This window comes from Morus notabilis, unplaced genomic scaffold (genome assembly GCF_000414095.1).
Source record: "Morus notabilis unplaced genomic scaffold, ASM41409v2 Scaffold73, whole genome shotgun sequence".
Classification (NCBI taxonomy): Eukaryota; Viridiplantae; Streptophyta; class Magnoliopsida; order Rosales; family Moraceae; genus Morus; species Morus notabilis.
Window position 1 is genome coordinate 568,100 of NW_010358777.1, and position 13,911 is coordinate 582,010.

A 13,911-nucleotide genomic window follows, 5' to 3' on the forward strand; every position below is an offset into this window, starting at 1 on the left:
ATTGATGTCATAATGCGTCCAACCCTTTCATCACATTTGGAAATTTTGAGCCCACTAATGAGATAAAAATGACACGATTCAATTCTACTAAAAAAAAAGAATCAAATTTCACTCATATCACTGCAACCAACACCACACAATATATTGATCAGACGGAGTCCTAAAGTGGGATGTGGAGTGTTAAACTCTGGACGTATTTTTGGAGAAAAAATAAAGATCACATCCTTACCACTTTACCAACGTATTGGTGGTTCTTGCTCTATATGTAGTGCTTGTTTTTCTTTGTTAGTGGCTTGAGTACTATTATATTACAATACTCGTATCTTTAGCAGCAAAGCAAGTGCGTTTATTTAGTTAACATGAAAAAAAAGGTGGTCAATGGTAAATTACTTTTTTTTCCCGCCAACTTGCAAAATATGACAAACAAACAAAAAAATCTATTCTATTCCTTTATCATATTTTCAAACTTTACGAGTAATAATAGAAGGGATTTTACATCAAGAAATCATAAATTACTAAAAATTAAACTGAAGAAAATTAGAGTTAAACTTGGAATTATGCAACGTGATAGATGATAATAGAGTTGTTGCTATCGTCCAAGGCGCTAATATTCCACGTCTTCTTGTCAGTATTTAATTTTAATTTCTAATTATTTTCTTATACAATAGCCCTTTTTATTATTATATATACTCAATGAACATCAATTATGGTGTTTAAATTTTTTGTTAACCTTCTCACTTACGTCTAAGCATGCTTGTGGATTTGGCCCCACTTTTGGCCAGATCACAAGAGAGAAAATCTTTGGCTGAGGTATAAATCAGATATGTGTTCCCATCAACAAAACATTTGTTTGAATTCTGAACAGCCAATTCCCGTTCACTTCGCTGATTCGAATTTGTAATTCGAGTTGAGATGTGATTTTATGTGAGAGCTTTTTACTATAGCAAAAAAGTTAGATGTGACTGTTTCTAAGAACTTTTTACTGTAACAAAACTCAAATTCTAAACTCGAATCGGTGAAGTGAACGGGACCTAAAAGAACACAAGGGTCACCTCAATACCAAAATTTTTAGTTTTTTTGAAGGACACTAGTTTTATAACGTGCTCCGCACGTATTGTTGTATTAAAGATGCTTAAAAAGTTTGTTATTTACTGAATAATGAAAAATTCATTTATAAAACCATTCAGAGATTTTTGAAATTGTTTTAAAAATGAATATGTGTACAGATAATAATTGACGAAAAAAATTAAATAAGAACACATTTGAAAAAAAAATTATTTTAATCAACTAAAAATAAAATAAAAACAAAAGTACTCTCATGTAAGTAAAGTGAAGAACAATATATTTTAAAAAACACACAAAAAATTAGAATGCAAAAAAAAATTAAAAAAATTAAAAAAAAAGAAAAAAAGAACTAAGTGGATGGACTGTCACCATAAAAAAGAGTTTTGGTTCTTTTATATATATATATATATATATATATGAGATATAAAAATGACCAAAAGTTGTGCCTTGAAATTAGAAATTCCGTGCATGTTAAAGATTAGTGTTATTCTCACTGACGCCTCTGAATTTTGAGGTAATTCTTAATTTGCTTTCTAAATTTTAAAAACTCTCACTTTACCTTTTAAATTTTAAATTATTCGCACTTAATCCCTTTGTTGTAATTTATGTTAAAATCAAACAAAAAAAGAGGGAATTAAGTGTAGTAATGTGATTTTTATATGTTTTTTTAATATAAATCTAAACAGAAAGATTACATGACTGTATTATTCTATTTTTTCTATCTATTTTTAACAGAAATTATAACATAAAGAATTAAGGCCCCATTCATTTTGCCGATTCGAGTTTAGAATTCGAGTTTTGCTACAGTAAAAAGCTCTCAGAAACAATTACTTTAACTTTTTTGCTACAGTAAAAAGTTCTCACATAAAGTCACATCTCAACTCAAATTAAAAACTCGAATCAACGAACTGAACGAACCTAAATAAAAATAATTTAAAATTTATAAAATAATATGAGAATTTTTAAAATTTAAAATGTAACTGAAAATGACCTTAAGATTTAAGCGCAGCAGTAATAATAATCTAAAGATGAAAGAAGATGACGATAGACAAACCACTCCTTAATTGTTTAGGCATCGTTCATTTCACTGATTTGAGTTTTCAGTTTCAAGTTTTTACAGTAAAAAATTCTTAGAAAATGTCACATCTAACTTTTTCTTCTACAGTAAAAAGCTATAAAAAAATGTCACATCTCGACTCAAATAAAAAACTCAAATCTGTGAAGTGAACGAGGCCTTATAGTTTTCCAATTATCCGGCTACTTTAAGGATTTACTTGGCCAAATTCTATAGTGAAAAGCTATAAAAAAATGTCACATCTCGACTCAAATAAAAAATTTAAATCTGTGAAGTGAACGAGGACTTATAGTTTTCCAATTATCCGGCTACTTTAAGGATTTACTTGGCCAAATATTGATTTCCAATTGAAGTGGCGCCACGTGGACAGAGCAAAGGGAAGCCAAGTGGTGGCACCCCAGATGACTAATTTCACACCAAGCAATAATGATAGTGCCAATAATACAGGTGGTGACGTGGATGTATGAAATCATTTTGATGAGCTTCAAAATTCAAAAAAGAAGATCCATTTTCTCCCAACTTTTATCTGTCCATCCATTATATCGGAGAAAATTGGTGATTTTTGGCCTTTCTTGTGCTTTGTAGAGCTTTCTTCAACTCTCTCATCCACCTTTCAGCGTCTGGTCAAAAGTAGAGGAATGTTCAAATTGCTTTTTCGTTGGATTAACAAGAGTCTCTATGGACCATTTCAATTCAAACGGTAAAACCAGAGAAAATAACAGGTGAATTAGCTAGAGGCCAATCAAAAAGTTCAAAAAAGCAGGAAAAAGCTTTTACAATTCCAACACATCTAGATTCTTTTGCATGTAGTCTACAATTTCACAGTTTGAAAGACGAATTCGTAATTCAATCCCTGATCAAAAATTGTTCCTAAAGTGAGCACAAAAGTAATTTATAGACTAGGCACCGCGTTCAACAAGACCAGATGGATTCAGAAACCAAAGGAAACCATAAACTAATATCTCTAAGTGCCTGTCTCCATCCAAGAGCAATGTCATGTCACAAGTTGGCCATCCAAATATTGATAAGATCATACTAAAGACGGGCATTAATTTTATAGATACAGATTTTTTAAGCATGTTCTTAAGTCATTCGAAAGGACACATCTAATATGTAAAAGTTAAGGTATAAATATAACAAAACACTAAACGTCCACACATATGTAATATGTAAAGATTGAAATGTACCAAGTATGTATTGTGTAACAATTATTTTGTCAAGTCTATATCTATATAACTTTTTAATAAATGCATTGTTTCGTCTCAACTTTTAAATCATACGTTATAGGACCATAAAAAAAAAAAAAAAAACCCACAAATTTCTTTATAAAATGAACTTGCATCTCCCAAGTGGCGTAACAATTTTTTAGCCACTAACCTTTGGACAATGATTGCATCAGTTGGTGCATGATAGTTGTGAAAAAAGCCAAGGTGTAATAGTATTGCTCAGTGTTAAATACTAAAGATTAGACCAGAAGCCGCCACCAATTATGCCAGTCAACATGAGAGGATGGGTTAGTCATTGTTGGTAGCTTCACCAACCTAGAAAGAATTAATTTAAACGCCAACTTTCACACTCAATAATAGGATCATTGCTTGCATCTTAGCGTACATATCTGATTTGACCATTTTCTTCGTTAAGAACCTTTAGTTCAAACACTATCACTTTGGTCAAACACAAATACCTGCCCTCGCTACTATAACCCAAAGAAAGCAGTGCCGTGCTATGTGAACCGGAGACATTCACAATAGAAAATGAAAAAAAATGAGATTCTTGTGGTAGGACTTGAAAAAGCAAACTACTAATAAGTCTATGTTTTCAGCTATTAGATTCGTATCAAAAATTGTATATTTTTTTTATTTTTTTGATATGATTTTAACTAGAGCCAACCGTTAAAAACGTGTGTACTGTCGGTAAGAGACCCTACCATAGAACCACTAAAATATAATATATATTATATACATATACACATATAAAACATTAACGCTGGATGGATGAGAAAAAGAAAATTTATGTACAAAAGGTTGACATTGATTGTTTCAAGATCACTATACACCTCAATTTCTTCTTCTTCTTCTTTTTCTTCTTTTCCTTCTTTGCTTAAATGACTCCAGCGTCACGTTGGAGTCATTAACAAATAAAGGGCTTCAAGCAGGAGAAAATAAGGGAGAATTTTTAAGCATATTTTAAAACCTATGTTTCCCTTGCTAAGCAAGCAAAGGCCGTGTTCCTAGAGTGTTAAATCCACTAAAATGGTCTAGATTTTCTGATCGAGTAATGGTATGCAAGAGCTAAGAAGAAGTTGTGCTATATACAATGGGAGCTAGCTATGATCAGTTTTTTCTTCAAGAATAGGACCTAACCAATCCGAAATTGACGAAAGATCTCGACTTGAAAAGGCCACCAAAGAGGAACCTGGTGGGAGATTCTTGAGAACCGGACTTTAACTCTTCAGGGCTGCCTTTCACTTTAAGTATGGTCTGGCCAATTGCTTGCCTGATAGAATCTATTGTCTTGGAATCAACTGGATACCCCGACGCATCGCTAACGTAAAACGTGTTCATGGCTTTCCCTCCTTTAGTTGTCACCTCCGCTCGGGTTACAGTGAGGCTATTTTCACGAAAGATGCGAGTGACGTCAGACAGCAGTCCGACTCTGTCGGTCGTACAGAGTTCTAACTTCAAACCCTGAACAAGAAACAAACAGAATAATAAGATAACGAATCAATGGAACCTTTCCAGAACAAAAAGTAAAGAAAGTAACAACTGTCATTGGAACTTTTCTTTTTCAGCTGTTCTACATGAGATGTTTTCGAACAGGAAGAACCCTTTATGTGAGCTGGACCACCCTAGCATGCTTCTAATGAAGGTAACATCAAAACAGAACGTAACTAGAACATACCTCAAAAGGGTCTAAAAACACGGTTTTAATATATGATGAAAGCTTTTGTAGCCTAACACTAAGATTACTGTTAACGTACTATTGCAGTGCATAAAGAAACTGGTCCAATTAGCTGTACAATAGATCTTTTACATAACTCGGAAGGTATTGCGGACTTAAATCCTTTAGCCGGACAAATAACAATATATATGTTCAAGTGCAAAGTTTTCAAGAACAGGTTTCCAAACTTTAAATTTTTAGAATATATCACAAGCTTTTACCTCTGATACTCTTCTCTCAATGGCTGCTTCAAGGCACTGAATGACTCTTTGCCTCTCTGCCTCTGATTTCACAGGGGATCCATCTACGTGCCTGATGTAATATTCCTACAAACACAGGAATAAAATAATCAGTCAAAAAACTGTTACAAAGTAGACCCTATTTAACGCACGTCAGTACCACAAAAAATACAAGCATGTCAATGTACTAAAAGACAGAAATGATACATACCTGATAAGCTTCTGGCCCCTCAGCATCAATATTCGCATGGAAAACCACATACTTCATGTCTGTCAAAGTGCAAACCGTATCAAAGAGAAGCTTCGGTCTGTCTTTGCTACGAATAGTAACCACTGAGTAGTCCTTGTCGTACCAATTAACAACACTAACATTTGGTCTTTGCCTTTCATCCAAGGCATCATCATCCAACCTTTCGTAGTCCCTATCAGCAAACATCATCTGGTGAAGCCTTCTCTCAGTGTGTGTGACTTCATGAGAGACCACGGTTTTAGCTCCCCTGGATTTGTTACTTCCCTTGAGCACATTGCATAGCAATTCCTTAATCCTGGACAGCCTCTCGGGGTCACTAATTGCCGAACCTGTCTCCTCATCGGTGACGTGCATAATGGAGGCTGCCCGTGTGTTGTGTGTCCAGACCTCAGCACTCACCACATTGCATTTGAGATGGGTGAGCACAGCACATACTTCAGAAAGCAGTCCTGGCCTATCACTCCCAGTGAGCTCAATTGCAGTGTGGTCCATCGATGGTGTAACACCAACGGATCTCATCGAAGACATGAAGCAAGATTCTGGACCAAGCGACTAAAGCAAAATTTAAGTATAAACCAATATAAGCACTTTACCATAATAGGGACGTTAAGGTAGAGCAAAAACTGCAGAAAAATAAAAATCAAACACACCTTTTGTATGTAATCCAAAACCCCTTCATCTGTGACCTTGTTTCCATCTTGGTCAGTGACATTAAAAACTGATTCCGAAACAAATCACAAATCAATATTTCAATCTCAAAGGTGGAACATATCCAGAAAAAGAGAATATATAAAGAATCTTATTCTTACCGTCCATGAACCAACATCCATCAGAAGATATATAAGCCTTGGTTATGATAAGATTAAGATCAGTAAGTACTTGAACAACCTCCAGAAGTATTCCATGTTCATTCGCACTATCAACCTACATCACAGAAAATAACAAAGTACCAAATTATTTTCCAAACTTCAAAAAAAAAAAAAAAAAAACTATAAATCAAGAATAGAAAAATGAACGCAAAAAGGTTCATACCCTTATGACTGTAGCATTCTTACAGGAATCATTATCAATTACAACCCTGAGAAGAAGGAAGACAAAAGACGTTTAAAATCTCAAGAACGGTGTGAATGAAAATCATAAAAATTCAAGGTCTGTATTGAAAAAGATGAGACTTATTTTATACCTGGGTGGGTTCATTCTTCGGATGAGTTTCTCATATTCATCATCCATGTCCTGCGAGAAGCTCATGTTGACCTCTGAAAGAGAAAAGGAAAAAAGAAAAACAAACCTTAGAAAAAAAAAATTGAAAAATAAAAGAATAAGAAACGGCCAATAAGAGAAGAAAGGACATTTATACAGAACCATCATAACCAATCAGCAAAAAGATACTGGTAATCACTAAAAGAATAAAAAGGAGACGTAAAACTCCATCTTTATTGCACAAATCAGAGAGAGAGAGAGAGAGCGGTAACCGAAAAAACTGTTTACGTCCATGAAAGTTGGAATTGGTAGTTGATGCGAAAATATCCAGAAATCAAACAAAGGAAATAGAACAACAAAACGGAAGAAAACAGACTTTTTGAGGCACGAAAAGCATTTTGGCGAACACTTGGAAGTCGAAAAATTCGAGGACAAAAAAACAAAAAAGCCAGAAGAAGATCACGAATCTCCCAAAGACCCAAATCTTAATTCCACAAAAGATGAGAGAGAAAGTACACTGAAAATCACGAAAACTCGAAGAACCCAGAAACAGAAATCGAAGAACAGAGCACGAGGAAGAAGAAGAGGAAGAAAGGGAAAAAGAAAAAAAGAAAAAAAAACCTACCCATTAACAAGTGCCGTGAAGATTCACAAGAATCTGGTGTACTTAAAAATTTTCTTGATTCACTCAAACAAATCAAAGTGGCTGCTCAAGCTTAAATTTAGTTATATTTATATATGACATATACACATACATGCATGTATATATTAATACTTGAGATTTTCTTACAGTATTGCCCTTCCCGTTCTTGATATTTCTCTCTCTCTAAGGAAACAAATATAAATTCTCAGAAAAAAAAGGAAACAAATATAAGATTATGTAATTCTCTAGAGAGAGAACATTTATTAGATATATATAAATATGGACCCCAAAAAAGATAATTAATTAATTAAAAAAAAGATCCTCCTATATATCAGATTCAGATCAGTCCCCCCGACACGATACTCCAAAACCTGCAAGTTTCGAAAGTACCCTAAACACCCACAGCCCACCTCTCTCTCTCTCTCTCTCTCTCTATATATATATATAACGTGCTCTGTTTTTTTTTTTTTTTGGCTTTTCGAATTTCAGCTTCTATTTAAACGGGAATTTTTTGAAAAAATAATAGTAAGAGGGAAGAAAATGAAATTACCAAAAGAGGGCAAATTGACTGACGCCAAAACTACCCCGGCGTATTTTAGTAAGCAGCCGAAAAGTGTGGGTAATGAAATGGGTGTGGACTAATTTGCGCCGGTAGGGTTGAAATACTTTGTTTCACATTGGTCCAATGTTATCGGAGTGGGCCAGTGTATAAAGGACAATCAATTTTTGTCATTCTCAAAAAAAAAAAAAAAAAAAAAAAAGGGGATTATTGTCCACACTGTATAGTTTCCTCTTCTCAAACTTCCTTTTGAATTTAATATAAAAAAAGAAAAAAAAATCAGTTTCCCATTTACACAAAGGAAATTTATGGGGGTAGAAAGGAAACATGACATTTATAATTAAATTTGACTGAATCAAATGGAAGTTTCTTTGTATGCCTCACATACGAGTTTCCTTCTAAAACTTCTTCCTATATATATAATTACAAAAAACAATCCTCTTTAAATAAAGGAAGTGTTTACATTACTTCAGCAAAAAAAAAAAAAAAAAGTTTACCTTAAAACATATTAAATAATAAATGTCATAGTGGAAATATCAATTTTTTCTATCCACAAAAAGAAATAACAATACATGTGCAATAAATAACTTATTATAATACATAAACGGTTATCATTAATTCAACAGAAGAATATGAAGGTTGTCTTCATGCTTTCATTTTTATTTTTTTTTCCGAATACAGATTTATATAGATGAAAACTGTCGTCATTATAGATTGGGAACCTAAAATTCTGAAGATTTCTAAAATTTTATACAAAAATAATAAATTTGAATAGAAAATCACAACTAAATAAAGATTTATATAGGTGAAACCTATAGCCATTATAGATTGAAAACCTAAAATTCTGAAGATTAATAAAATTTCAAAATGGATGGAAAAAAAGAAAGACAAGAGAGCCGTGATCGCCTCTCACTCAAATAGGCACAGGTAGAATTCCATATGATGTAGACTTATTGGAGTGATAATTTTATATTCATCAATTAATTTCTTATTCTTACCTTCATAATTTAAAAAAAAAAAAAAATAAAAATAGGAATAATGAAAGTTCTAGGCAAATGGTTAGCGATATATATTAAAATAGCATTCTAAGTATTTAATTAATTCTTTTTATTTTTTAGAGCAAAATATGTAGTTATTAATTTACAGAGATAAATAAATCAAAAGATCTAAAAAAAGGATTTTTTTTTTTTTTGTTTTAACTAGAGGATTTTTGCTCGATATCAAGTGAAATTAACTGGATCGGTTAGTTCTTCTTTTGAAGGTAAACTAGATGGGTTAATTCTATTTGAGCTAAATGACAACATTGGTAAAAAATTTATAGTTTATACCATACATAAAAATTTGGAGCGCTTTCTTGTCATGTTTCACCTTAATGCAAAAACTAAGATTTTACCTACCACATTTATCAACTAGTGGGAAAAGTTATAATTGTACCTATTACCCTACGAAGCATTCCCTGGTCCGATAAAATTGTTATCATAAACATTATTTATTTTCTACACCTGTTTACAAAAAGAATGCATTCAATCCAAACACCCAATCCCCAAAACATTACTTAAGTTTTCTGCCTTTTCTTCATGAAACAAATACAAATAAAACCATATTAATGCTTATCAAACTAATGGGACATATATGACAAAAAGATTAATGGGGTGTTTGTTCGACGCCAATTAAATTTTTTCGTATAGGTGGATATTCATCTGAATTTAGTATAAATAAATACACAACTGATTACCCTCCCAAAATGGTGTACATTTGTTTATGTTGGCTTTTATTTTTTACATTTTATATGTGGCCGGTATTTATGTACATTATTATAGAGTAATGTTTTGGGTGGATATTAGTGCCGTCACATGGTAAGGCAAAGCATAACTCTATCAGCTCCTTCTTTGCAGGCTTAGTCAGTCAAAATATTTGGTGCGCGCGCACACAAGCGTGTCTTAAGGTACGTGCCGGGCCCGTGTCGCTTGCACATGGCCCATCGGCTGCCTCGTAACCTTATGTTCCCCAAAATTTAAGGCAATATATATTGCATGTTTTCTACTTTAAATTTAATCAAAATCACACTGAGATAAGAAATTACACAACACTAATAGATTTTGATACACATTAATTTAGTCCAAAACAAAGTCTTAATGGTAAAGTATACTTTTTTTCATACTTTATAGCATTTTTTTTCTTTTTATTTGGGAACTTAGAGCAACTCCAATCATATTAGTCATTTCATATTTTTAGTTAAAATAGCTAATGATTTCATTTTTTTTAATTTTTTTGACTTTTTTTTTTCACTCAAATCATTAACTAAATGGTTAGCCATTTTAATAAATGTTTGTCACAATATAGCTAGTATGAAGAAGCTAGCCATTTAATTTTTTATATTATTGTATTCTTTCAACCGCAATAAATGTAAAGGTTTTTTTTTATTAAGTTCAACAAATTTCTATATATTTTAAATTCAATAAATATTAAAATAATTTATATTTTAATTAAAATAGAGAGTATGGTTAGAGTGAATCATCCAAAAATTGCCAATTAAAATAACTTTTTAGCTATTTTAATTAAAATTTAAAACGTCTCCTTGGAGATGCTCTTACCAGCCAAATCCTACTTTGCACTTTTCCAGCACGTTTTGCACTTTTAAAGCCCCAGCGCACTTTGATTGCCCTAGTATGACACTAATGAGACAAAGGTTGGTCTTTCCACAATCAATTGTGTATATGTTGTGCTTGTTTAGGTAGTAAAGTTTTTTTTTTTTCCTTTTTTCTTACGTTTTATATGAGGATTTAATTTTGAATTAGACATATGTCCGAACGTACGGCATATTTGTCATTTTATTTGGTGGTGTCTCTTGATCATTGACGCTGTACTTTAGGATTCAAGATCATATTGCTCAAGATTTATAGCCAAGGTCATGTAATAACCAAAGCGATCTATTTTGTTGCTAGAAATGATGCATCATCGCTGCTTGCACAACAAAACATTGGCATTGCTAACATTGATTTTGTCATGTGGTAACATTAGTACATTGTGACATTACAAAATTATATCCTATGATAACCAAGACTGGTGTGGAAATTATCTCATGTTAGAGACTCCTAAACTTCCACAAACAAATTGATCATCCTGATATATATATATATATATATGTATATATGTGTGTGTGTATGTATGTATATGTATATATAGGATAATCGACAATTTGTAACTTCCACAAACAAATTGATCATCCTGATATATATATATATATATATGTATATATGTGTGTGTGTATGTATGTATATGTATATATAGGATAATCGACAATTTGTGCCTGCAATATTGTGCCACCGTTCTTCCATTGGCGATAGAATTGGGTGAGAATTTCGGTGTACTCCATCTATAGAGAGTGGCCCTAAAGTGGTTGAGTTGAGTGGGGGCAACGGTGGTGCTACATCTATGTGACGGCCACTTGAACCTTTTGCATTGCTAGCGCAAGAGCACACCCATTGTGTCTCCATGGCAGCTAGCTACTACCATTTGCTAATTTGCTACAATTTGTAGCCACCACGTCCACATAACTAAAGTACCGGGTTTGTGTCTCTTTGTCACCAAACCTTAATATTGTTTCCAACATTCATGGGGCGACCACCCATGAGACACCCTTCCAAGTGGTGTCCTAATCAGCTCTCCTCGCGTGAGAAGCTTTCTTTTTTCACCAAAAAAGAAAAGGAAAAAAAAAAGGTGGAAATGGACGATTGATTGTAGCTATCTCCTTTAAGCATGACCAAGGGGCTTCACATATTTTAAGAAATGTCTGTATTGAGCTATAACTACTTATATCGAGAGACGAAACGTGTCACTTCAGTCTCAATAAGAATTAACAAGTATTAAATCGGCGTCTAAAGATAATCTCAAACGCTTCCAATAAAGCTCAAATTTAAAACCTCACATCTACCAAACCACTTGAGAATAATTAACACAGTACCACTAGGTTACCACTTCGATATATGGTCTCATGTAAGGAAATGTGTGTGATATATTTTCCACGAGAGATCAAGCGCATTGGAAAAATACTTGATATTACAAAATTCTACAAAATATAGTAATCTCGTAGAAGTTTACCATGTATCAAGAATGTTTCTTTTCCTTCTTTTTTTTTGTTTTCTCCTTTTTTCTTGTACAATGTTGCCACGAGTTTGAACTCATATTAACGTATCTTCCTCAATTTTTAATCCTTCGTCTAGGGGCATCTTCACTATTGATTAAAAGAACTTATACGTTTTTTCCTACATAAATAAGGAGAATTTGATATGATACCCCATTTATAGAATATAATAATAAACTGTCAAATCACATTAAAATCATAATAATTTAACATGATTTATTAAATATATGATAATTCAAAATTGTATTCTACTAATGGAGTATTTTTTTTAATAGCCTACTATAGTAATTCTATTAAGGATATAGTTGTTGTTTGGACACTCATAAAGTAGAACCCCACGTACAAATTAGAGAGAGATTGGACAATCATATCCATGGACTATGATTGCCCTACCATTTTTCTCAAAATGTAAGTAGCTAGTTTCTATTGTTTAAACTTTAATCTACACCAAATTGTAGTTACCAATAACTTCAATCGGTATTAGTAGCTCTCAAAACCTAACACAACCTATAATCCAATAACGATATAGAGCTCCCAAAATTTGTGTCATTTGCATAACTTAATTATGACTTGAGTTGTGTATGTGAAAAAAAAAATTATAATAAAAAAATTAAATTTAAATTTATGTGAGAAAAAATACTGTAGTAATATGACTTAAATCACGGATATTTTCAAATTTAAGTACGAATTCTTTATTTATGGTCCCTACTTTGTTACTTCCCTACAATCATAAACTAGGAATCACTCATATTGACATGCATTATCTTATAATTAATCTTCGACTAATAAAATTAATTCTTAAAAGGTAAATTCTTCTATTGCTATTTGGGAGAAAAAAATAAATAAAAATAAAACCATGATTCTTCCATGCACTACAACTGTATATTTCTTTTTAGACGTGCACCAAAAAGGATCATGATCACAATCATTAGGGCCAGAGTACCCAAAAAGCGAAATCACGTTAATCCTTGCTTCTTCTTGAATCAAATCCAAGTGAGTGTGACATAATTTTCTATTATTTAACCTCCAAATATCCCCATTAAGCACAGTTAACCCACGTGCAAGAATCCATGATTTCACTAACTAAATTTTCACAAAAAGGGGAAAAAAATCATGATACTTATCACTCACTGTTAACTAACAACCGCCCTTTCAACCGTCCTTTTTTTTGGTTTTGATGTGTTCCAATCGTCCAACTTGATTAAGCTGAGTTTTTACTTTTTCGCTTCTGTCTAATAAGGGCTTAAGCCAAATTAATTAAGATTAACCATGGTTAATTAAGCTCTATTCCGGTCAACGGTCTATGGACCGACCAGTTTAACTTTAATAATTAACTTTTTCTTTTTCTTTTTTTTATTTAAATTTATATTACTGTTTATAGGCAGTAGCAAAAGCGCACGTGACAAGCGGCAGACCCGTGAGCAGGTTTATACGTATGGGGCTGGCATGGCAGTCACGCACGTAACACGTGCTCCTCACAACGTTTTTTTTTTTAATAATTAATTTTACTTACTTTTTTTTTTTTATGGGGTCACGACGTCTTTTGGGCATTATTATAATGAATAAAACATAATAACAATGATATAATACATAAAATAGGCCTTTGGAGGGTGTGAAGAGTCACTGCCAGCTCATCGTCCACGTCAGAAAGCTGAAAGGTAGAGGCTAGGTAGTGTGCGATTCTGACGCAAACAAACCGTCCAGCATCTTCTCTCTCTCACTTTTCTTCTTTTTTTTTTTTTTTTTTTTTTGGGGTTGGGGTTTTTTTTTTTTTTTTTTTTTGTTTTGTGGGGGTT

At 32.7% G+C, this 13,911-nt stretch overlaps 1 protein-coding gene across 2 annotated transcripts; it reads right to left on the reverse strand.

Moving 5' to 3' along the window:
• Window positions 1-4,133: 4,133 nt before the first annotated feature.
• On the reverse strand, window positions 4,134-7,790 carry LOC21409131 (ACT domain-containing protein ACR4). Of its 2 annotated transcripts, none has more exons than XM_010093324.2 (8): window positions 7,560-7,790; window positions 6,753-6,825; window positions 6,602-6,647; window positions 6,379-6,493; window positions 6,220-6,287; window positions 5,531-6,121; window positions 5,302-5,406; window positions 4,134-4,827 (listed from the first exon to the last, which is right to left on the reverse strand). In XM_010093324.2, exons 2-8 carry the CDS (start codon window positions 6,815-6,817, stop codon window positions 4,486-4,488), a joined length of 1,332 nt encoding a protein of 443 aa, XP_010091626.1. In that variant the 5' UTR covers window positions 6,818-6,825; window positions 7,560-7,790; the 3' UTR covers window positions 4,134-4,485. The 2 variants fall into 2 exon arrangements, with proteins under 2 accessions (XP_010091626.1, XP_024018237.1); XM_024162469.1 differs by having other exon boundaries at window positions 7,395-7,790.
• Between the last annotated feature and the right edge of the window lie 6,121 nt (window positions 7,791-13,911).

Bases quoted from the DNA above. Each gene is read 5' to 3' on its own strand.
- LOC21409131 (XM_024162469.1), bottom strand. The intron at 6,122-6,219 runs GTGTGTTTGATT...ATTTTGCTTTAG, and splicing joins TTTTGGATTACATACAAAAG to TCGCTTGGTCCAGAATCTTG. The intron at 5,407-5,530 runs GTATGTATCATT...CTGTGTTTGTAG, and splicing joins AGGGGCCAGAAGCTTATCAG to GAATATTACATCAGGCACGT.